This window comes from Emydura macquarii, unplaced genomic scaffold (assembly GCF_026122565.2).
Source record: "Emydura macquarii macquarii isolate MOO-44397 ecotype Brisbane River unplaced genomic scaffold, CSIRO-AGI_Emac_v2 contig_3530, whole genome shotgun sequence".
Classification (NCBI taxonomy): Eukaryota; Metazoa; Chordata; order Testudines; family Chelidae; genus Emydura; species Emydura macquarii.
The window spans coordinates 11424035-11449751 of record NW_027133667.1 but is presented as its reverse complement, the minus strand read 5'-3'; the positions used below and the strand labels follow the sequence as shown (position 1 = coordinate 11449751).

The 25717-nt window shown below is 44.9% G+C and overlaps 2 protein-coding genes across 11 annotated transcripts in view; one reads left to right on the top strand and one right to left on the bottom strand.

Moving 5' to 3' along the window:
* Nucleotides 1-5083, top strand: part of BID (BH3 interacting domain death agonist) — a 32509-nt gene extending 27426 nt beyond the window's left edge. For all 3 annotated transcript variants that reach the window (XM_067536214.1, XM_067536215.1, XM_067536213.1), the window contains exons 6-7: nucleotides 1151-1363; nucleotides 3762-5083. In XM_067536214.1, the coding sequence (XP_067392315.1) occupies nucleotides 1151-1360 (210 nt within the window). In that variant the 3' untranslated portion in view covers nucleotides 1361-1363; nucleotides 3762-5083. The remainder of the gene's footprint in view (nucleotides 1-1150; nucleotides 1364-3761) is intronic.
* The window catches only part of BCL2L13 (BCL2 like 13), a 69356-nt gene continuing 44794 nt past the window's right edge, over nucleotides 1156-25717 (bottom strand). Inside the window, exons 7-8 of one of the 8 annotated variants that reach the window (XM_067536207.1) lie at nucleotides 11081-11182; nucleotides 1156-1761 (exon numbers count right to left, since the gene is read on the bottom strand). In XM_067536207.1, coding sequence (XP_067392308.1) covers nucleotides 1618-1761; nucleotides 11081-11182 — 246 coding nt within the window. In that variant the 3' untranslated portion in view covers nucleotides 1156-1617. The other 7 variants (XM_067536206.1, XM_067536205.1, XM_067536204.1 and 4 more) reach the window with 7 other exon arrangements.

Genomic DNA, 25717 nt, shown 5'->3' with positions numbered 1-25717 from the left:
AGGAATAAAACCCAGCTCTTCCAACTTCCACTTGTGCTTTAGCCATTAAAACATCCTTCCTCTCAGAAGATCCAGACCTAGATCTGCTCGTTACTTTTGTTTGCCTCCTTGGAGCTGTCCACTATCTTCATATAAGTGTGGCATTTTGACATTCTCCCCCACTCTTGCCCAGGGAGACATGTTTCCCAAGCATCTCTGTGCAAGTTACAGGCAACGCAGTGTGTGATCTACTCTGCTCCAGAATCAAACTCTCAGCAAGTGGGGTGTGGTAGACAAGGTTTGATGATTTTAAACAATCTCTATTCATGTTATAAAACCCCTTGTATAAAATCTAAAGACCTGGTCCTGAAAGGCTCCGAGCAGTCACAATTCCCACTGACCTTCAGTGGCAGCTGTGGGTGCCCAGGACCTTGTTATGCCAAAGTCCTAAATTGGGGGCCTAAAACTTTTAAACTCCATCAGTGTAGGAGGCAGAGATGTGCACCTTTTGGTTTGTGACCTAATGAGCTTTTTGTGCATTGCAGAGCAGTTCCACATCCTAGTTTGTGCAGCATCTCGATTGCGTTGCTGGATGTATATAGGTATTTTTCGCTGATCCAGAGCAGCATCTGGACCAGTCCCCTGTTCCTATGCACTAAGCACCCTCTTTTTAAAACTCACTTCTAGGAATCCCCTTTAACTTCTCATCAATAATCTCCTCCACCTGATCTCTGGTCCTGGGTTTTTGTCTTGTCCAATCTAGGGCCCAATCCAGTGGGAGGGCACTCGGCACCTTTCAGGATCTGGCAATGAGTGTGTGGTGCATGTAAGCTCTTCAGGGCAGGAACCACATCTCACTCTGTGATGGTAAAGGTTGATTTAAATTTATCAGCACTATATGCAACTTCTGTTCTGTGTAAATCCTGCAGTTCAGGATGGTGACCTCCATTATGTAAAAGCCACTCGGGTGTGAAACACCACCACAATGAGTCCATGCGTGCTGTAGTGTTGGGTACAAAATATTTGAGTTAAAGGTGCTGTAGTGGGGTTTTGGGGCAGTTGGGTGGGTGGATGTTTTGTCACTGTTACAGGCCCTAGTGAGATATTTAGAGAGACTCTTATTGTAATGGCAGCAGAGAAAAATGAATAATTTTCTCTCCCCTCTGTTTAGGAGATAATGAGGCGCCTGTCTAATGCAGTGGAGGGGCTCATGAGAACCGTGCCTTTGGAAATGCATCAGGAGAAAGCCATGTTGGTGCTGGCAATGGTTTTAGCTAAAACAGTAGCAAACAAAATGCCATCCCTTCTACACCGTGTCTTTAACACCACTGTGAATTACATCAACCAAAACCTCCATGAATATGTGATTAACATGGAATAACAAGTAAGAACCATCAAACCATCTCTTAAACTGTGGGTGTCTCCCGAGAAAAGTGGCAGAAGCCTGATCACTCAGGACTGGGCAAAGCAGTTTAGGGAATAATCCTGGCTGGGGATGGGACTGGGACACTGACCTAGCCGTGCTCCCTTCCTCTCTAATTGCTATATTCCTATAAAATCCGTGGGCTCTTTATTACCTTATAGCCACTTGGGGCTTTGCAGCAAGAGCAGGAACTGGAGCCCCAGTCTGCTTAAATACTAATACTGTTGGGGGATGAGTCTGGCCCAGGGGAGTTGTGGGTAGCTGTTTTGTAGAGGAGGCAGCCGTGTGAGAAACTTGCAGCTCCCCCACTCACTCACCTGAGGCTTGACCTCTTCCAGCACATTGTGTCCACTGGCTCCCTGCGGGTAAAGAGAGAGGTGTGAATGGCGAATTGCATGTTGCTCAAACAGCAGCCTCTCCTGAGAGCGGCACTGATGGGCCCAGGAGCGATCAGTCCCTCCAGGGCAAGGAAGGTCATTGCCCAGATGCCAATCATTAAGGTTAAGATTCTGTCATGGGTATTTTAGGTATTAATGGCGTCCGTGAATTTTAGTTTATTGCCTGTGACCTGTCCCTGACTTTTACCAATCAGCTGTTGGTGGCAGCCCCAGGGCTACCCCGATCAGCTGTTTGGTGGCAGGACCGGGCCAGCTTGCACCCCACACCCGCTGTTATGTGGCAAGGCTGACAGCTGCTCCAACCCTGCCTAAAGTCACAGAGGTCCTGGGAAGTTGTGGAATCTGGGACCCAATCGTATCCTTACTGATCATGTTCCACTCAGCTCTGCATCATTTCTGTCCTGCTGGGTTCCCCTTCTCACTCTGTTACCCACTCACCCCCCACCACTCTGCAGGCGGGGTTAGGGTAATTTCAGTGCCACTGAAGGACCGCTCCAGCAATGGGAGGATGGAGAGATGTTTAAATAGTAAATAGCGACACCACTCTTCTCTTCTCTCTGTTAGAGCTAAGGCATAGCTGGAGGGACAATGAGCCAATTTCTGCAATGGAGAGGTCAAAGTGTCCTGGTGCTGAAAGGGCAGTTGGGCTCTGATATGTCAGGAACTAAATTTGCCCCCCGTGCATCAATGGGTATTTGAAACCTTGGCAATGATGGTGCATTGACACAGGGGCAAACTTGCCCTCCCTAGTCTGCAGACATGGAAGCACCTGCAGAAGGGGGTGGGTGGCAGGACCCTGGAGAGGTGGTCAGTACCATGTGCACTGAACTGCATTCTGGTTTGCAGAGGTTTCCTGGGAGTTGGACAGAAGCAGGGGCAGCATTTGTGGCATTCCTATCCACAGGCTGTTCTCTTTCCCCGTGTACACACAGGGAGGGCACATGAGCTGTGGGACCATAGTGCAGTGGCTCCAGAGCAACTCCTCAGAGGATCCCCATTGGACAGGCCTGTTAGTCAGGCTGTGCAATGGCATCAGGATTGGGCCCATACTTGCTTTAGCAGATGATCTCTTAGACTGTGCTGTCTACAATAATTTTGTCTGAACACTGTGTTAGTGGGTTACCAGTGCCTGCCTATCTTGAGTGGTGGCACAAGGCTGAGTCACCTGAGAAGTGTCACTAAATTACTAATGCACTCCTTGGGCAACTTATTGCTAGAGCGTATGCAACAGAGCCAGTTCCCTCCAGGTTAATACTCCAGAAACAGATCCCCAGGTGTGTATTGCTTTGGGAACTGGCCAGTGCCCAAGATTTAGATGTGGTTTCTGGAACTACTGGGGGGCTCCTGCCATGCTAGTGTCCTAGGTGCCACTTAGGTCTTGTCTACACTAGAAGAATATAGCTATATCAGCAAACCCCTGATAGTGTAGACCCAGCTAAAGAACTCTGGCCAGTATAGTTTATCAGTTTCCCAAATGAAATACGACTCTTCTTTTACCTGTATAACTACATCTACAACAGAGCTTTTAATAGCCCCACTATGTCAGTGATTTTTTTTTTCCCAATCAACAAAATTATATTGGCAAAACTTGATCAGGCTTTAGAATGACAGAAATCTGGCAGGTGTAGTGATAAATAGCATCAAAGAGCCATAAGATATTTTACGATGAACACAGAAATGAGGGGGCAGTCATCTACAGTGAAAACTTGGATAAACATTAGGTGTAGGGGCAGATTGCTCTCTTTTCATGGGGAGTAAATCAAGGCAGGATTTGGCACTTGTTCCTTTTTAAAAATCTCTCCATTCTCCTGATGATGAATTTGTGACTGAGTCAGACCCTTCCTGCTTAAACATTAAGACTCCCCCTTGCTACTGTGTGCTCAGAGAAGAATGACAGGAAAACATGTGCATACTGTCTTGGCTTGTTGCTTCTCTAACTCCTGTTCTGTTTGTCCCTCTAGAGTTGAATGAGAGGGGAGCCCATGCTGTTGACCGTCGGAGAAGGTTGCTTCTTGAGTAATTACTTTAAAAACTTTGCTTTTTTTTTTTTTTTTTTTCTTTTGCAATGCAACTGTAATGGGGGAAGCACAACCCCTTAGTTATGTTTTAGATTTGCCAGATTAGCACAGGAGAAATGTGTAAAGCTGTGCAGTTTGGCTGAGACATGTAGGAGTATTGCTTACCTGTTACATTCAATATTTGGTAATAAAGTAACTTGGTGCTGGTGCAGACCTGTATGTCTTAGGAGGAAATGCCAGCTGGCATTGCACTCAGGAGTGTTCACTGAAACTTGAGCTCATTCCCATGCTCTGGGGCTAGGATCTGTTGGCAATGAGCCCTGGAGCCTGTTAGGGTATGTCTTCCCCGCAGACTAGCTCATAAGAGCAGCGAGTTGGCCTAGAACTCCGGTATGAGCAGCCATATTGGCACACCCATACTTCAAGCTGTGCTCTCACATCGCTGGTGCTGCAGTAACCTTGAGCCCCTCTAGTCTTGCCTACAGAATTGTCTTTCTAGGCACACATGGAAAATTGTGGGACAGCATTAAAGGACTGTTAGCTGCAAGTGACATAGCCTCATTGCCAAATGAGTGTTAGGTTGTGTCTCTTCTATGCATGCTATTCTGGCACAGCTAGGCTGCTGTAGTGTACACTTTTTCCCATCACAGTAGGTAATTCTTCCATTGACCTAGCTATTTCTACACCTGGGCTAGGGCAGCATAGCTACAGCACTCCGCGATGTGTATTTTTCACTACCAGCTAACCTGTGTTAAAAGCACCACTTTAAGTCTGAGTGGTGTGTGTGGACGGGAGAGGGGAGGAGCAGGAGTCTGGGCTACCTGCAGTAAAGACATACCTTTAGAAATATGGGCTGGGGAGAGCCATCTTTGAGAAAACTGCATGCTCAGGGTTTTTTCCTTAGCCCCATCAATACGGGTGGGGGCAGAGTGTACCTTGCTTACTATTCTTTTGAGCCTCTGGAAGGTATCTGATTTAAATGTGCGAAGTTATAGAAAAGCAACAGAACTGAGTGATGTGATCAGGTCAGATACCATTCATCTGGGTATACTTGAGTGTTTAGCTTTAATTTCCAGGAAGTAGGTCCCTCCATGTAGTAAACAACTAAGAGCCTAGCAACCTTAAAGCTATGTCTCTTAGCGTGGACTTGGGCCTACCAGGAATGCAGTCTCAATATAGTTTTACATGAACTAAACTGAGTTGCTGTTTCTCATATTACCTGTAAATATTTTATACTTAATAAAAAGTGTCTGCACTTCTGGAAATGCAGCTGTTGTCCCTTTTTACATTGGGTGTGCATGAAGTGCTAAAAAACTGAATTGTCCATTGCATGCCATTGGCCTGGGAAGTGATTTCACATTATATCCCCCTCCCCCCCCCCTTTTTTTTTTTTTTTTTTGCTGTCCCTGTAAAATGGAATCACTTTAATATCTTCTGCACTGTTGAATTTTATAGAGAAGTGTAAGCCTTTTCAATTTACTGGTGGGGGGAGAACGTGTTTTGTTGAGACCCAATGCTGTGCACACAGCACCACAGGAGAGCAAGGAATGTAAAGGTTTGTCCACAGTGGACTACAGCAAGGTATAGACATACTCTTACAATTTATCCCTGTTACCTCACAGTTAACCAGCCAGGTGTTAGCTCAGGAGAGGATTTGGATCACTGGGGTGGCGCACACAGAAGGGAACTAGCATAAGAATAGGTCCACACGTTGTTTTTGAAAACTATACCATTTATTAAAGTGCAAGCTGGGGCCATGGTCTTACAGCAGTGTCCCATTCGGGGAGGAAAAATGTACATATCCCTTCACTTACAGACCAGGGGAGCTGGAGAGAACACACTGTGGAAACAATATTTTTTAATTAACGAAATTGAAGCGTCTTGTGCTGACAGTTTATTCCCCCCCACGAGTGCTGCACTTGTCTGTTAAAGGAACTTTTACATTTTCTTTTAAAGGGTCAGTGAGGTGCTGGAAGATGTGAAGGCATCTTCTGGGATCCACCTAACCAGACGTGTGCAAGTCAGTTGACTGCATTTCTGGGAAACCTAGCGGAAGCTACTCTGGCTGAGTAAGTACACCATTCAATTTTGCTGTTTGTATAACAAACCAGGGGGCAATCTTAAGCTGAATGGGTCTTTAGCCTTGTACTGTTTGAATAAGAAGAGGAATTAGTCCTGTTAACTCAGAAAACCAAGAGTCCAGGGGAAGTTCCCCCAGCTTTGTAGCAGCATGACTGAGTCTGCTCTGCCTGTCAGTTTTGGGTCTTGCCCCTCACTTTCCCAGCTGCTATAGCAAGAAAATCAGAAGCTGCTGCTGAAGCAAATCTTAACTATGCATCCCCAGCATGACTTCAGGCCACTAGCTGCAAGGGAGCAAATGGGTAATAACCTCATTCTGCCTGTGTGACCTAAGGAGGGCCAACTGTAAATAAGAGAAGAGAAATTAAAATTATAGAAAATCCTTTAAAAAGCAAAGCAATGAACATGAACCATCTCAAGTACTCAATTTCCTTAGACATAATGGGGTAGCTCTATTGCCATGTTTCAAGCCGTTTGTAGTTTTAATTTCCCAGCTAAATAGCTACTCCCCTAGCCTCAGCAGATGTGATTATACTAAACAAAGAATAACTGCGTAAGACTGTCAAATGCTCCCTGCTCCAACATGATACTTTCAATACGTGCCCTACCTGCAGTCATTAGCCCTGTGAAATATCTGTCTCACAGCAAACTGGTCATGGTTTAAAATGCCTTAGTTGAGCACTGAAGCACAAACACAGCCACGCTCAAAGTAATGCTACTGTTCCTCTCAGTGCTAAAATTAAGCAATTTATAAAAACCACATACAGCTTCTGCTCCTCTGGCTCTCTGCTTCCTGCAGGTGATAGAAATGCAGTTTTGTTTTCTGTTCCACCAATTACCACATTCCACTATAGAGTACTGAAATTCTTCCTCTGTAACTATTGGATATGGGAATGTGTATAAAATAGGATACAAATGAATAATTCAGCTGCGTGCATTTTGAAGGGAGATTTCATGCTTCGAATGAAGAGTTCAGCTGAAAGTCAAGTCTACACTTTTTTGGCAGCACAGGTGTTTTAGGAGGGTGGTAGTTTGCTTGTTTGTTTAAAAACCAAACACAATGCTAGCTTTCAAAAGTAGTTTCTGGCCACGTGGCAGTGGTTTTGCCTACTAAAAGGCAGCTTGAGCAATTAGCTGAATAACTGTTGCTGTAGTAGGCAGCCCAGTCCTGTGAACAGATAGAGCCAGAAGTCAGGAATGCTGTGGGTTCTGACTTAGGGTGACCAAGGCCCCATCCTTTCCTCTGTAAAAAGGGGGACATATTCAAATACTATTTTTGTAAAGCACTTTACAGCTTAAAATATACTAAGTGCTTGGTAGTTAGTTTTATGACCGCTTGAGCGTGTGCATCAGACGCCTGTCAAGAGATGCAAGAAGGGATTCAAGCTAGAAAACCCTCAGACTCAGGGCAGGTCTTACACTGCTGGCAAAATCTGGCGGCGGTCGACGGCAGTTACACACGTAACTTCCCTTTAGTGCGCTGCTTCTACTGCGCTGGGCTAAGGGAAATACAGTCCTCTCGACAGAGTCCTCTGCGCTTTTTGGGGAGGTGGTTTTATTAGACTGACTTTCGGATCGATTGAGCATGTGTTCACTGCCGCTCAATTGAACCGGAAAAAATCTAGCTGATGGCAGCGTATTTGCTGCCGGCTGTGCGTTCATAGCCACACAGTGAGGCACTTAATTTTAGAAAGGAGGTGGGGACAAGTAATGCAAATGACAGTACTAAACTAACATCATGTAGGTAGTCTCCCCCTTTTCCCATGGAGAGATGGCCAGCACCTCCTTCAGGTCAGGATTGTCTCATTTTACTTTGAGGGGGAGCAAGTCTCCTACCAGTTTCCTAATACACAATCAGCCTTAGAACAAAAGCATGGCCTTCACACAAATGACAAAACTGTACTTTAATCCTATCTACCCCTTTCTGGATCACTTCCACCAAAGGGCCAGAGCGAAGTTTGGTTACAACTGCTTCAAACTCAAATGTAGCAGGCAGCATTCTTTGTGGAAACTAATGGAGAGTTGTAGTGCAGGGAGAATATCATTTTCCCAACTGTAACTTCTTAGTAAGAACTGATGAGGGGGATCATCACCAGGCAGTAAAGAAGCCAAAAAAGCAGGAATGGTGGCTACTTCTCCACTGAAGTAGGAGTAAGTCAAGGCCCTGAGCATTTTCTTGATCGGGTTATGTTAAATATTTCCCCGCAAGCCAAGAATTTATTTGCTGTTGCCACTGCTTTCTCTCCCTTTCCCACTATTGTCAGTGTGGGAGTAGATATGTTTCAATTTAACAGTGCATGCTTGCACCTTGTATCAATAGGGATGTCAACCTCGTAGAAAATTTCTCCTCGCCTGGCCTGTAAAGAACTACTCTCCTCTAGTCCCAGTATGAATAATCAGTACAGGAAACTTTTAAGGTGGGGGTAAGAAGAACACATTTCATAATTTGCCTATAAATATCTAGCATAGCACCCACTGAGAGACTATTTCCATGTGCACAACTGTACTCCATTCTGAACCTATAGCTAAGGCTAAGGAGGGGGAGGGGACTGGCTCTGTCTCTCAAATTTGCCAAGCATAAGTGTTTTGTCTTAGAGACAAGATTTCCCTCTCTAGGGAGATGATAGCAGCCTCTAGCCCAGCTACAGGACTAGCCTGCACAGAGCATGCAGGGGGAGAAGGCAGCAGCTGTTCGCAGACTAGTAACAAAGGGGCCTGCCACATGGGTGTGGATGAAGTAAGTAACAAAAGGAGAGCAGCCCCTTCCATGGAGGAGAGAATAGATGCTGAATAGCAAAATCTACAGTGGTTGGGGTAGTTTCAGCTAATTAGACTCATTTTAAATGGTTCTGATTTTAGTAAAGTAAATAGAAGCTACATGGGAAATTCTATCTTGTTTGTGACAGGACTCTAGGAAGGACTCCACTAGTAGCTACCCACAACAGAGGTAAGAGAAGGAAGCCAGGGCAAGGAAAACACGTAATGTCACTCTACTGTAGCTGCATCAGCAGAGAGAAATCTGCAGCCTGAGGTAATACTTGCTAATGACAACTCTTCTGCACACTCACTGCACAGCAATGAGGATCCCAACCAGGGCAGCTGCAAGTGGCCAGGGAAAGAACTAGTTCAATTTTACAACAAAGATTTCTAAGGCCAGGCTGCTACAATAGTTATGGAGTAAGAGCAGTCTCGCTTATATACAGTAATAGAAGGATGTCATCAGCAAGAGTCAAATTCCTGAGCTAAGTAGGTTCTTTACACAGTAATGGCACCAGCTCTAATAACCTTTTCTCCATCAGTCTCTCTGTCCCTCAAAAAAATTCAGGTTTGACCTATCTACAAACCCCACCCTCACTCAGAAGCCAAGTAAAAGAAATATTTAATGCTGTTTGGTTTAGTTATTGGCATGAGTTAGTTTGAATATCAGGGATGCTGTCAGTGTCACAACCCAGGCTGAGTTAAGACTAAATCCACTCTGTGCTTAACTCCTGCTAGAAAATATAGAACTGCAGCCCAAGAGAAGGACAAAGCAACCATTTAACCTTTGAATTTCACAGGTGTGGTCAGCCTCACATCAGTGTTCGGAATTTAATTATAAATGGGGGTAGTTCTATATTATCCACTGAATAAGCACTAGCATCAAGATCTTTATGAAAATGGCACACTGACCCACGTGAGAGTCATGCTCTCTGGTAACTGAGCTGTGGCAGTAATCTGGGACGCACAGGAGGGAGCCAAAGGGTCTCTCGAACCAGCAAACAGTAGTGTATTGTGCTACAAAGGGCGTTTGTAGCACAGAGATTGTGGCCTATGCATCAATCTCACCAACATCAGAACACTCAGAGATAAGATATATAGAGGCAGCATCTTTACAAGATGGGGCATCAGGAAGCATTAGGGGCTAAATAGGTGTGAGCAAAGAGGTATAGTATGAGCACTCTCCCATTAGGGTTTAGAAGGAACCTATGAAATTAGGAGGAGCAGTGCAGTACCTGAGAGGAAGCTGAGACAAAAAAAGACTCCAGCCTCACGCTACAGGCTTAAGGTGGCTGGGTTTTTGGTGTTTGTTTGTTTGTTTGTTTTTTGGGGGGGGGGGTGGGCAAGGAAAAGTGACAAGACAGCAGCCACAACAGCAGCTCAGTCAGGGAAGCTAAAAGTTCCAGGGGTTAGCAGCGACTGGCCCTCCCCTGCCCCTGGGATTGTCTGTTCCAGTTTCCCCATGTACAAGCACCCCCTTTCCTCAGCATCTGCACTTCAGTTCTGAGATTTGCGGAATTAATTTTTTTAAAATACCAGTCTCCATCCCAATTCTACTAAAAACATGATTGTCCGTAGCCTTAGGCTTAGCAAATAACCTCACACCCTCACCATTTAAGTTATAGAAATGTCCCATTAACAGCAGGCAGCTCAACCTTTAGTTAATGCAACTAAAAAATGTGGATCCCACTTTCTCCCCCTTCCTCACCAAGAGAGCCCTGTTACTTCTTTCTCAGTGCCAGCGCTACTCCCACTGCCACAGCCAGGATAGCCAAAGCAGCAGCCCCACCATACAGCAGTATAGATTTGCCTTCTGGCAACAGGATGGGCTTCTCCTCTCCAGGTGGGGATTTCTCTTCCCTTTCTTCTGAATGGCTCTCCTTCCCCACTTTCATTTCATCTCCTAGAGGCAGTATTTTCTCAGGTTCTGGTGCAGCCTTTTCTCCTGATGGGGCTGGTTTCTGGACAGGTTTACTCAACATGGGGATTTCTGGTTCACCAGGCTCCTCAGCCACCTTTCCCTCTTCCTCATGTTCTGTAAGCAAAGGTGCAGAGGGGCTTGCCACAATCTCAGGTACAGACTTCATCTCCAGCAAAGAAGGGGCTCCTGGGAACCCCTCCTGTGCTGTCTCAGTCTCCAGAGCCACCAACGACACTGCTGCTTCCTCTATTCCCTCTGGTATCTCTTCCTTCTCCACATGAACAATGTCAGAGTTGGAAGAGTTATTTTCACTCCTTTCTTCACCACCTCCATTGCTGTCCAAGCTCTTTACCTCTTCAGGGTCCATAACCACTTGCTGCCAGGACTCAGGTCCAAGGGATACTGGTAAGCTCTCCGTGTGCCAGCTCTGGCTAGCTGACAAAGAGACAGGCAGGCTCTCTGACTGCCAAGATGTAGTCACTGTGGGAGACTCTGGAGGGCTCACCTGTCCAGAGTTTTCGCTGGTTAGGATGTAGATGTCATTGCTGTCCTCTGCTATGATGGCGTGGTATTCTTCCTCTTCAGAATCCAGACTAAAGACAGTACCCTGGAAGAAAGGCAGAGTACACACCAGGTCAATAAAAAACTCCAAAGTTCACAGCATATCCTGCTGTATAACAGCTCCATGGAGGAGCAGCCCAGGCTGATAGCTTCACAAAGCTCTGCAACAAGATCAGCTGGCCTTTGCCAAAGGGCAATTTCTCTCATCTCTATTTCAGATTGAGTTACAAGAACCACCTTCTCTAAATGGAGTTTTCAGAAAACGGGGAGACTTAAGACAGAGCGCCTCCTTGGATCCCACCTTTCTCTGAAACTAATATAGTACTTAGTTATAGGAATAAAATGTAAGCGCTAGGACATCAGTAACAAGACAAGATGAAAGTTAATCTGCTTTTAACAAAATGGGCACAAAAGCTTGGTTACATCTTCTCTCCCCTATTTTATGTGTGCTCTATACTGCTTGTTCATAGGGGCTTTACAGGTATTGATAGTAAATCTGTTACCTGCAGCCCCCACTACTCGAATCTCCCATTAGTTTGTAAACAAGTTCAATCCTTGTTTGTCACCCCCTTAAATTTTGGCATCATCCACAGATTTGATAACAACCAGGGCAGAGAGTTGCCTAGTTTTTTTATTTTATTTAGTTGGGTAAAAACTCTACACATCCTAAAAGTTTGATACTGGACTCCAATCAGTGGGGAATGTCAGTGTATGAAGACTGACAGACTCCTCCCCATTGTGACTGGAGCAGCTCTGTGCACTCCCGGTTGAGCAAAGATCACCATCCAAAAACCACTGACCAGGTTCTGTGTTATTCTGAAGTAGTAGTTGCAAGAGAAAGTTAATTCTAAAGGCAAAGGAAAACCTCAGGTAGGTATGACAACAACAGAGATATTAAAAAGAACAGAGAAAAAAATCCAACAGTGACCATGTGGCATTTGACAAAGTATTTGAAACAAAACACAAAGCTGGATTGTTTCTCCCCACCACACAAAATCATTTTTAATTTATCAAAAACATCTGGTCAGTATTGCAAGACTGGACTTCACACAGCTCCATGTCCCTCAACTTCCATTCAGGCCTCTCTTGAGTGTCTTCAGTTCTCTACTTACATTCTGCTTGATCATCATCCCTGCACCATCCCAGCCTCACTTGAAAAAGATGAGGAGCTGGACCCCATCCACCCCACCCCTGAAAATTAGTAACGTTTCACTTCAAATACTCACATCCCCCTGCTCCTTGGAGGCGGTGTTTATCATCACCTCTCACAAACTACACGTACAAGAATGATGCTTCCCCAAACATCTATAAGTTCAAGTTCCTTGTCCTACTTCTGTCTCTTTCCAGGATGCTTTCTTTACTGCCCCTCTATGCTCCACCTGAACTCTTATTTTCTTATCACCACACATTCATTTTTAGTGCCCAAATCTGGTGTACAACGGCAAAGCTTGACAAAAGCAACGCCTCCACAATGCCATATCAGAGAGGGAGGCTGTAGCAGCTGCCCTTAAGTTATTTTTTCCTCTGCTGCAAGCAGCACCGTTCATTCCCCCCCCAGACTATAAAAGGAAGGACATGGTGTGTGTCTAATAACTCATTTCTGAATCCCTTGAAAAAAGCATCAGCAGATGAGTGTTAGACTCAAGACCATTAGTGATACCAAGCGCAATAACAATAATAAGCCTACAGTATTAGAGAAAGCACTTACTCCATAGAGCAACTGTGCCCCAGGTGTATTGTGTAGCCCATAGGACTAGCCTGCTTGCTTGCATATATATCTTTTCTTATGAATTTAATTGCTTGTTTTATTATAAAAGATTTACAGATTTGTATTAGAGTATTTTGGCTGTAGCCCAAGAAACCTACAGGCCACATCCTGTATGATGAGCTAAAACAAGTTAGCATACGTATGTTTGGGATCTTTAGCCTAGATAAGTGATGATGAGCTAAAGCATAATATTTATAACCTTTATCCTAGATAAGTCAGGATGCGTTCAGATGTGGGGAGCTACCACCGTTCATGCCCTCAGTTACACCACAAAGAACATGGTTAAGCCAGAAATAACAGAGGTGAGAATGAGATAATGTCACACACACACATCCCAGCCTATAGAATAAGTGTACCCTGATATTTTGTGGGTGAGAAAGTTAAGTTTGGACATAGGAGGGCACAGTGCTCAGGTTACAAGAGGGACAACCCCCCATGTTAAATTAGGACTAGGAATAAGACAATCAACAGAGTTCTTTTAGTTCTAAATTAGATCTTATAGTCGGTCTATAGCTCTTAGCTCTCTAGCATTTCCTAAACTCTCCCACTCGGGAATTGACATCAGCATACAGGGGCGAGAGGCTGCTCCTTTGTCTCTTACCACCAGGTTATCAAGGCAGGATGTGAGTATATTAATCTAAAAGAGTTTATAGTATACAATAGCCCATGTATCTCTAGAACAATATTACTGCCTTTGTAATTCTGATTGATTATTATTCTGTTTTGTCTCAAAGGTCTTTAAGGCTATATTTTGGTTCTCAGTAAGAGTGTCCTTGTCATACATCCTGAGAGTCCTTGCAAAACTCTGTGTAGCCTGATTCTGGGACAAGAACCTTCTTATTTTCTGAACAGATTAACTAGCGAGCCTATAACCCCATTCTATAAACAATAATATGAAGCACCTAAATCAGGCAACAACTGTGGTGCCACAAGTGTGAGACTGTACTGCAATGATTACAATGGAAGAAAAAGAAAAATACACTTCCATTTTGATAAGCCTGGACTGCCAGTTAGATCTTATGAACATAGCACTGTTTTTCTAATACACAAGGAATGCAGGTGTCTATAAAGTGAATAAAAATAAGCATAGCTGTTCCCACCTTGCTGCCATGCATGCCGACGAACACCTTAATGTCCAACCCCAAGAGACTAGTTCTTTTGTGAGAAGAAAGCACTGAAAATTATGTTTGGCTGCCTCACAAGTGTTCACATCTCTCCCCTCAATCTCTCCCTCCTTCTCCCATAAGGCGTGCCAGCCAAGAACTGCTGAGCTAGACAGGGAAAGAGTCCCTTCACAAAAATAATGTAAAGTTAAGAAAAAATAAATACATCATAAAGACTAAAAGAACTGTGAGCACAGGGAAAGGTGATGGTCTTGTGATTAAGGCAGTGAAGTGGGACGTGGTAAACCTGGGCTCAGTTCCTGGCTCTGCAACAGGCTTCTTGTCAAGTCATTTAACCTCTCTGTGCCTTAGTTTCCCATCTATAAAATGGGATAATATTTTACCTCACAGAGATGTCGTGAGGCACTGCACTACTGTGATGGGGGCGGTATAAGCACACAAAGAGCATAAGTTATTTGGGTTTATAATTAATAAATGCCACAATTAGTGGAATAAGGAAATAAAGATTTTTAAAACAAATTTTGCAAAATATCTAGACCTTCAATAAAGCATTTGGTAGAATGCAGGATAAAAACCTTACTTGAAAAATTCATTTAAATTGACTTGCATATGAGAAGTAGAAACGTCATCTAGATTAAAAACTAATTGCAAGGCCAGAGAGGGGAATGATATTCATCCAGTAGAGTTTGGAGAGAAATAAAGGTGTTCACTAGGTGCTGTTTTATTTAACATCTTCAGTGAGCTGAAGGAAACAAATTAAAATGTACAGATACTGTACATGTACCTAGAATTCATCTGTGCTTTGAGCAGTAACTGACTGACAAGAGAATACAAGACTTTAGTTCTATTTTCTAAAATTATACTTGAAAAATATTAAATAGTCTGAACTCATCGTTAATTTAAAGCTTAGCTCAATGGCCTGATGAAATGCAACCGAGGCGTCTGTGATCAGTTACTGATGGTGTCAAGTCTCTGCAGGGAACTCCCTTCAATACCTCCCCTGGGTCCTTCCACCAGTTTAGAGAAGTCAGTATCTGCGTGGGAACCGTGACTACTCTGTTTAAAGGGCATCTGGCTGGGGCATACACCGAGGTTAGCCATGTCTGGAGAGGCCTGAGTTTGAGGCGAGCCAGCCTCACCACATACGTACAGGCTGCCATGTGTCCCAACAGCTGGAGGCAATGCCTGGCTGTGGAGATCGTCGATTATGGCAGCCATCGCCTCGAAGCGAGGCTGTGGGAGGAAGGCTCTGGCCTGGGTGGCATCCATTGTGGCCCCAATTAACTCTATGCGCTGCACTGGCATAAGAACGGACTTCTGCTTGTTGATGAGCAGCCACAGGCTGGTGCATGTTGCGCAAGTGAGATCTAGACTGCTCCTTACATGGGCCCTGGACCTGCCCCGGATCAGCCAGTCATCCAGATATGGGAATATCTGGACATCCCTGTGGCGCAGGTGGGCCACAACCACCGTCATACACTTTGTAAAACCATGCGGAACCTGAGGCGTCTGATGAACTTGTTCAGACAGCAGAGATCTAGAATGGGCCTCAAGCCTTGGAATTGGGAAGTACCGTGAATAAAATCCCCTTTCCCTCTCCTGTGGAGGAACCTCTTCCACAGGCCCTATCTGGAGGAGGGAATAGACCTCCTGTGTGAGGAGCTGCTCGTGAGAGGTACAGGGTAAGGGGGTAGTCTGGGGGGGGGAGGGCATACCCCCTGAGGACTATACCGAGGACCCATTGGTCCAAGGTGATACTTTGCCAGTGGGTGTAATACAGCCTGAGTCTGTAGGCAAAGGGCTGGGCGAGATCCAGGGGGAAGAGTGCCACCCTCGTGCGCACCATCAAAATGGCTTTTTATTGTTTGGCCCTTGCCTGAGCCCAGCTGGGGCCCCACCGAAGAGCCCGAATGGTCGCAGCGGTTAGGCGCCCGGAACCGATCCCGACCCCTCCTGGGCTGAGCAGGTCTGGGGGGCTGCCTTGGGGGAGACTGAGGCTGTCGCTGTGCCTGAGGCCAAGACTGGCGTCTCAAGGCCTGCGGGGGGGACAGCCCTAAGGATCGTAGCGTGCTATAGAGAACAAAAGGGATGCTACTTGCTAAAGCAAGAGGCAGACGTTCCAGCAACCGTCAACGGGCGGAAAGAAGGAACTGAGGGCCCGCAGGGTGGGCGGCACCCTATGTACCACGGCACGAGCACAGTACTCCAGGGGGTGCCTGAGCCAACCCTACAGGGCTTGCTAAGGGGAAAAAAGTTCCAGGAACCAGTGCACGGGTCGCGCACTCGTCTATATTGGAATGGATATGAGCAATCACTCAAAGATAGAACCATTCTTCCAAAAACCAAGGCAAAGAAAAAATTACCCAAAAGGGAGACAAAATCAAATATGATCAGACCCAAATAGACAGACTTTGCACTCTGAAGACTGCTACCGAGGAACTCTGACAGACACGTTTCAAGAAAAGAGTTTCAAACACAAATTTCCTTTTGTCCTATATTCAGATGAAATCTCAACATGAAGATCAAAATTATCCTGGCAGACTTCAACTGGCTTGGCTAGATATAGCAGAAGCCAGCCTGCTGCTCAAATACTTTTGAGTATTGTGCACTTGCTGTTGAAATCACTAGTCATTTGTTTCTCTGTAATTATTAATTGTAATAGAATTCTTATTATAATGCAGCATACAGAAACAAACACCTATCTATGATCATAACAGAAACACTTAAATGTTTCCACACAGTCCGAGTAGACTCAGAAGAATTGCAAGGTAGACAGTAAACTGAATCTGGGCCAAATTCTCTGCTCAATTTCAGCAGCCTGAGATTATCCTCCCCTTCACCCACTTTTGCATTTTCCAGGCCATAAGTTATTTCCTCTATATAGTACTCAACAAAACAATCCATATGTAATTCCCCACCATACCTCCCTGGGACAGGAATGGAGAAAGAACTACACATGACAGATGCCAGTCATATTTCTTAATCCATCATTCAAAGGCGCTCAGATACCATGGTGATGGGTGTGATATAAGAACCTGAACAGAATATTTTTAACTTGCTATCGCTCAGTCTTTATAATTGTCAGCCCTTGTGTTTGTAACAAACCTCTTCTCATTCATTATATCTAAAAATGTTCCCTTACTATGTATTTCCTTCTTCTCCCACTTCACTAAGTTCTCCACCTCTGCTGGAGCTCTGCAAATCCTCCTTTTTCATCTGCTTTATCCCTTTTCCTGAAAAGTGGCCTTGAATTACAACAAAGGATAATCAAAGTTGTTCTTAAAAAAGAAAAACAGGAGATAATTTGACAAAGATCATGCAAAGCAAACCCATCAGAATGTTGATAATAGGTAAGGGTCAAGGATGACAAAGGATGATAATAGGTACAAGGATGACAAAAGAAAGCTTTAGCACATATGATTTAATCCAGCATTATTGCAGCTATCAACCATGTTTAGACCAGTCACAAAGCATCACTAGCTGTTCATTAGTTAAAACACAAAATGAGGGGCCAGTTCAGTGATATAACTGGACTACATTAATATGTAGAGGATCAGAGTTAATTATTTCAGCCTGGTCCCTCATGCTCTGCTGGAAGTGAAGTGACTGCTTCTGCTGACTCAGAAGCAAGGTTCAGATGTACATTATATTTATAAGAGAAGTCAGTACAACAGTTTTGGAGGAGACAGGGAGAGGGAATGGGAAGAATAACAGGAAAAATATGTTATCAGCCTCAGGATTTGAAGGACATCTGTGATAAGGAAAAATACGTAACAACTGAGGCACGGGGAAGAAGGAGAGAGAAACCCTACATATGAAAGTCTCTTGTTCTGTATTGAAAAGATTTAGCTCACAAAATAAAACATTTAAGGTCACAGTTTCCCCACAAACCTACAGACTTATATGGCTCTGTTCATTCAGTTCTATATCACCAACAAAACCATCATGGCCCAGCTTAACTGTATACTCAATGCCTGCAGGTGAGAGAGATGCCCTTTCAGGTGCATTTACATTGCAGCTGGGAGTGTACCTCCCAACCTAGGTAGAAAAAACTCATGCTAGCTCTGCGCCAAGCAAGAGCACTAAAACTGGCAGTGTGAACACTGCAGCATGAGCTAACCACCCATGCTAGGGCCCAGTGGCTGGGGCAGGTTTGGACTCCAGTGGCTAGCTTGAGCCGCCGCTTGCGCCACAACACGCACATAGCTATTTTTAGCATATTAGCTGGAGTCTGCCTACCCAGGCTGAAAGACATGCTCCCAGCTGCAGCATAGACACAGCCATTCAGGCCCAAGGATGAAAACAATATTTGGACACAAGAAAACTCATATTTGGATAATGGTATATAATACTTGTGCTCCATTTTTTAATTCAGAGATCAGAGTTAGAAGGTTTTAATGGAGAAGCCAGACAGTACAGTCATGAATTATTTAGGACACAAGATTAACATTTCTTGAGCTGCATTAGTGAGTTTATTCAGGAAATCAAGAGGATTAAATTTTTATTTATTTATTTTTTAAAAGCAGCCACAGTACAAAATGAATGACAATATTTAGGTCAAATCCGTAAATTCGTCCACAGATGTGACCCTGCAGCAGAGTTGCTACAGACAGATTAACTAGGGCCAGATGGAAATCGCAGGAGGATTTTAGAACTGGGAACCTCTGCCTTTAAAGACAGAGGTCTGGGAAAAGCCATTCCTGAACTACCACAGGAATGCCAGCAGGTGCAGTAAAACAGACTAGAGGGGGTGGGATGGGAGAGCTACAAGAGGTCTTGGAAAAGCAGAAAACACACCATTTTTCCAATTCTAACCAAGCACAGAACTCCCGGAGAAGGGAAAGGCCCTTCTTTTAATGATTGAGGAAGCTGCGATTACAGACGTGAACAGACATTCACAATACAGCAAGAGCTACATTACCCACCCTGTTTCAAAGCAGGCAGGCAAGCAAAGAAAAGGTCAGTAAAATCTAGCAACTTTTCAGAATTCCCATAATAGCAGGAAAAGCAAGAATCACTGAATATAGATCTCACAGGTATCAAAGTAATTTCCTGCTTGCACCATCAAGAGGACTTCTATTTCCTGCTTCAGGCTATAATCTCAGCTATCTCAGCTCTTGTGAAGACAGGACACTATGCTACTAACTTTATCTAGCCAATATTCAGGAAGTGTCCCACCACTGCAGCTCTACCTGTGTTAGCAATTGTGGGAGCGCTTATGTAGATCAGACCCCTGCATTTTCACTAACATTGTCCAGACTCTCAGGGTTAGAGGTCATGGCCATATACATGTTACAGGCTGAGCTACACTAGTGCATTAATGTAGCGGGCGGCATCACTGCTAATGTAACGGTGAGAGATTTGCTTTAAAGTTATTTGCACAGACACAGCCTTTCAGCTTGGATTCAGTATCTGTATCTCTGCCTGCACCAGGAAACTGACTCATTGCTGCCAACCATCATTAGCAATGGGTCCCCCATGAACAATTGCTGAAAACTCTTAACCCCTGGCACAGGCACAGGCAGGAATCGTTGCCCAAAAGCTGCTGCTCCATTGGGAGATCTTTGTCCTTAATCAAAATGTAATAATTCAACTTCAAGGTAGAGGGCCATCCAAGTTGAAAGTTGAATAGAACCAGGACCTCCAAGTTTCTCCACACCCACTGAAGAGTAGTAAGTCATCCCTAACCCCAAACACCCAAAACATGAATCACTATTTCAAATGACCCATATGTGAAAATGAGGGACGTATGTTGGGTTTTTTTTAAGTAAGTATTATATGCCCTTCAGGTTATCTGTTTGACACCCTGCCTGAATACAGAGACTTACATCAAAGGAAGCCATAAGGGGAAAATCCAGAGGAAATGAAAACAATGACAAAGATAAAATGCCAGGGTTAAAAACCTTCAAAGGAATTCAGATAACAATGGTTGGGCCCTCACTGGAGAAGAAACTGTCTCTCTGGCCAGATCCAGGCTAGAATGATTTACTCTTCCCACGACTAAAGCCTGGGATCAAAGGAGTTCCTAAACCAAAAAGACCCTAGAAAAGGAAAGGGATTTGGAATGAGCTAGGAGAGACTACTCAGCGTGTCAGCAGAAGGTGACCAGATAGCAAGGGGTTAGAGAGTGACAAAGATGCTGGGAGCAGGACAGTCTGCTTCTCCCAGCCAGAGATGGAGTTAGCCAGGTTGAGGGGATCTTACAGCAGCTACCAATGGAAGTTTAAAGTGTAAGTAGGACGCATGCATGTACGCCTTTTATTGTTTTTACCCTTTGCTCTACGAGCTTTGTACCTTGATTAAGTAATATTTTGTTTTGATGACACTGTTTCTGTGCACTACAACCAAATACAGTCACAGGCTCACAAAGGGGAACTATTACGGGGGCCAAAACCAAACTGGGCCTGTGTTGTTAACACTCTTGGAAACTAGAAAGGCTGCAGCCCAGATATCCAGTCAGAGCAGTTGGACCATGTGGTTCCACCCAGAGTGAGGTGCAGGAAGCCAGGCCTGTCACCTCAAGGATGCACTCAAGAGGGACTAGAGGGGTCTGAAGTGCAGTTATAGCCCAGCAGCCAGGTACATTAAAAGAACCATTAAAAATATTAATTTCCTTACGTTACTTTTCTTTGCAGTAAATTATTGCACCTCCCACAGGGATATTATGTGATTGCGAATGGCAGAGATTATCCACACAATTGTGAATGGCAGGGGAAGTGTCTAGTAAGATGTAGAACCACATCTTAAGGTTTTGTCTACACTTAAAACGCTACAGTGGTACAGCTGTGCTGCTGTAGCACTTCAGTGTAGACACTGCCTATGCCAACGGGAGGGATTTTCCCATCAGGATAGGTAATCCACCTCCCCAAAAGGCAACGGCTAGGTCAACTGAAGAATTCTTCCATCAACCTAGTGCTGGCTACACGGGGACTTAGATCGGTTTAAGTATACCACCTCAGGGATGTAGATTTTTCACACCCCCAATCAATATAGTTAAATTCACCTAATTTTCGAGTGTAGACCAGGCCTTAGTTCATGGCAAACAGGGGTGAATCTACCCAGCACTAGCCTGCTGCCCACGTGAACCCTGCTGCTGTGCACTAACAGTTAATGCGTTTTGATCTTCTCCTCTTTGAAAGTAGATCAAAGCACGTTAATGAACTATTAAAGCATGTCAGCAGGATTGACAGATAGTCAGGCTGTTGCAGGCTAGTGCAGGGTAGATTCATACCCAGCTTGCCACAAACTAAATGTTCATGTAGACATGTCCTTATAAAGAGTTTAACAACCCAAGCCAAGAAGAACAATACAAGTACGTGCCACAACACACAGAGGCAAGCCACAGTTGCTGTAAAAGCCACTTTGGAATTTCCTGACTGTGTGTAAAACTGAGGCTTAATGAAACAGTGCAGGGAAGCTATGTCTACTAATTAGTGCAAAGGGCTGAGATGCAAGAGTTCTATCCCAGATTACCCACTTGCCCAAGGTCACACAAGTCCCTTCCCTTTATACCTCATTTTCCTTTTAAAAATTGTTTTACTTGGACTTATAGAAGTTCTGCAACCGCTCCTTAAGTTGGTATGTAACCAATTTAAGCAGCTTGGCTGGGCAAGAAAATTGCTCCAATTTCCTCTCCCCCATTACACAGAGGGAGGGCACAGCTGTATTTCACAGCCATCCAGCGTTCCAGGCATCATTCATAGCACGATCAGAGCTTCTGGCTGACGGCTGCCTTTCACATTTATCCATCTATGCTGATGGAATGTGGCACATGCAGAGAACTGTGCATGGGCTTGGACTGCAGTCATGTGGAAAGTAATCTACGTTGTAAATCCCCACCCAGGCCTTTTCCGAGCCCATGAGCCAGCTTAATCAGCAGAAGCTAAATGGCATGGGTAAGCAGCAGCGTATGACCGTTGTCTTCTCATGAATGTTTCCCCAACCTCTATATTCTACACGGCCCTGCTCAGACACCCACCTGCCAGGTGTCTCCTGTTAGCTGATGCCACATTAGTCCCAGTTCAGAGAAGCCTGGCATTCTGAGAACTAAAGAAGCTTAGTCAGGAACCAACATGCAGTAGCACTGAAATGAAGGTTACAAATATCCCACTCTACACATTTACATCTAACAAAAAATGTTCTGAAAAGCTGAAGGAGTCTCTCTAGGTCACCTCTTATTGAAGTTTGACCTGGCAAGTGATGGTGTGTCCCAGTATCTAGTCCTTTGTTCACACGCCTCCTGCAGTGCCTGGAATGATCAGTTCAGAAAACAGAGTTTTACCTTTCCACAAATCTCACCCTCCAAAAAACAAAAATAAACACACAGAAGCTGCCCAAGTCTTGAACTAAAGAGAATGACTCACCCTTTATCCATAGTGTAAACCCAGTGGCGTACAGAGGGTCTCCGGTGCCCAGGGGCCAACCCTACATTTGCGCCTTCTCCCCGCCTCACACCCCCCAGCAGGAGAGGTCCTGGTGCTGCCCCCCAGCTACACTGGGGAGGGGAGTCTGTGGCGTGTAAATGCAGGTTTGGCTTCGCCACCCCTTCCCATCCCCGCACTTACTCAGTGCCTGCCTCATCCTCTGCAGCCCCACAGCCTGGTGCCCGCTCGGTGCCCCACAGCCTGGTGCTGCCTTCATGACGCGTGGGGGGGGGACACTGAGGGACGCCCCTTAGAGCCTCCTGTGCCCCTTGCCTCCCACATGTTGTGAAAGGCTGGCCTGGCGTTCCCCTCCCACACTTACCCACCGCTCCGGCAGCCTCAGAGCCCGGCACCAGCTTGGATAGGGGGTGGCCTCACCCCCGCCAGGCCAGCCCTTCACGATGCGTGTGGGGCCCACAGGAGCAAAAGCAGCCACCCCCCAGCCTCCCAGCAGCGCTCCCCCCTCCAGCCCTGTAGCCCAGTGCTGGCTGGGATGGGGCACTGGGATGGCCCTTCATGATGGACAGAGGGCAGGGGGCGCTGGAGGCTGACCGCATGCCGTGAGGGGCCTGAGGCTGCCACAATCTGAGCTGGTGCTGGGCTGGAGCAGCAGGAAAGTTCCGGGCCAGCCCTTCACAATGGACGGAGAGCGCAGGAGGCTCTGCACCCCTACCCGCTGCACGTCATGAAGGGCTGGCCAAGTGCCCCCCTTAGTATGCCACTGTGCAAATCACTCACTGCATTGAACCACCTCACAGACTGACTGTTACAGTGGGACTATAGTTTGCCAGCAGTGAGTTATGGCACTACTACTAAATCTAAGAGCTGGGCTATTTTCTGCTTGTCAGGCATGGCTCTTAAAAATAAATAAAATACAAGCTCTCAGACTCTCTAAAAAATTTCTGCTTATTAGCCACACAGGAGCACCACCTTGTGGAGAAACCGATGTTCTTTTAATATTCTTTGAATCTCCTGCAGTTAAAATAGCTGCACATGTAATCACAAGAAAGCTAATGCCTTCTTAGGAAACAAGTAAAAGAAGATGAGGCAATGGGTGTGGGCAACATCAGGAAAATTTTTGAACTGCCAAATGGGGGGACAGGGTGTATGTATTCAGCTTCCTTTCCTATAAAAAAAATTAGGGTGCACACTTCTCAGTCAATAAGTTTCACAGGCCTAAATTACAAACTTTACCCTGGAACACTCCTATCTACTGCATTTGTGCGTATGAGATTCAGCTGTCCAATGGAATAAAAGGCACCAAGGAGTTGTAAATTGTCATGCACAAAGAACGCCCCGAGATCTCTTCCTCCAATCAGGTTTTTCTGAGGACCACAGCATCAATCTTGCATTACTAAGTTTTCCAAGATACAGGGATGCAGGAACCATATGGTTTCAAGGTCTATAATACAGAAGATTTCCTGTAAATGGAACTGTGATGTGCACTCAGAACCAATTCAAGAAAGAGTATATGCCCTAGAAAAACAGATTCCTTACTGTTATACAAGATCATCGCTGTCTCATTTCAGCCCAAGCTGTCCCACATGCTACAGAATCCATTTAATCTGTTCCACATGCCAGTACATTTACAGACCCATGCTAAATCCAGATGTGTCATCAATACAGTCCCAATTCTCTAAGGACAGGGATTACACAACAGTCAACCAGCACCCCTCCTTTCACAAAGTGCATCTTTTACAGGCTTTCAGTGTATCACTATTTATGTGGTTCAAAACAGAGCTCTTAGAATTGGTGAAGCCACAGATAAGCCAGGAAGAGTTTGTGGAAATAAAGTGGACATTCCTATGTTAGCCATCTTAAGGAGACCTCTATCAGCTTTCTCCCTCCAGCATTCTTAAAAAACCACACACCACACCCCAAACCACTATCTAAGTTATATCTTTAAGGATACACAACTATGAATTAAAACATTTTAGCACATCAAATAGATAAGGCTGGAAGTCCAAGTGGTCCAAAGAGAAAATGTTAATTTAAGTAGCCATACTGAGATCCAGAAATCCTACTGGTCAGATCATAAAGGACTGAACATTTGCAATATTAAGTTTTAGGAGCAGACTGGGGATGCCGACATCAAGGAGCTCTATCCAGGGCACTGATCTGCCTGTGCAAGAACCCTTTGCCCCCTCCCACCACTAAAGTCCCTCCTCTCAGCTGCTCATTGCTCACTTTTTATTTATAGTAGAGTTTAGAAATAGTCTGATTAAAGCAAGAAAAAGAACGGTGTTCCATTTTCTGAAAAAAATTATTTGAGCATGAGTAGAAAGGATATTATCCATCTCTCTCTGAAACATGAGATGGAATCTGCAATCGCTGGCGTGCTGTTTGCCTTTATTTTTATACAAAGAAAACATGACCAAATATGTCTAACAAGTCACAAATCACCACACTGACATTACAATCAATGTTCCCACCACACCCAAGGGCTAATGTGGACCCATGGAGTGATCTTGTTGCACTCCTTTTTCCCCAGTATCTGCAAGTCACTTTTTCAACCAGTTCCATTTGAGAAAGTCTAAATACATATAACTTTTCTCCTTTTTCCCCAAATAGAGATCTAATTTCCCACCAAGCATTGCTCAACCACTCAGCATGCAAACTCCCCTCCCTAATACCTAGCATGTCACAGGTACTATACTGCCACGAAAAATGCTGCCTGTACTAAATCTGTTCTACAGTGCCAAAGAAGTTATCTAGGGAAGTACAGAGAAAGGCAACAAAAAGGATCAAGGATATGGAACAGCCTGCATAAGAGGAGAAATTAAGAAGATTAGGACTATTCAGCTTGGAAAAGGATCTACTAAGGAGGGATACGACAGAGGTCTATAAAATCATGAATAGTGTGGAGAAAGTGTTATTTATCCCCTCACATAACACAAGAACCAAGGGTCACCCAATGAAATTTATAGGCAGCAGGTTTAAAACAAACAAAAGGAAGTATTTCTTCACACAACACAGAGTCAAGCTGTGGAACACATTTCCAGGGGATGTTGTGAAGGCCAAAACTATAACTAGATTAAAAAAAGAATTAGATAAGTTCATGGCGGATAGATCCATCAATGGCTACTAGCCAAGAGTCAGGGATGCAACCCCATGCTCTGAGTGTCCATAAGCCTCTGACTGCCAGATGTTGGGACTGGATGACAGGGAATGGATCACTTGATGACTGCCCTGTTCTTCTCACTCCCTTTGAAGCATCTGGCATTGGCCAGTCGAAAGACAGAATACTGGGCTAGATGGACCACTGG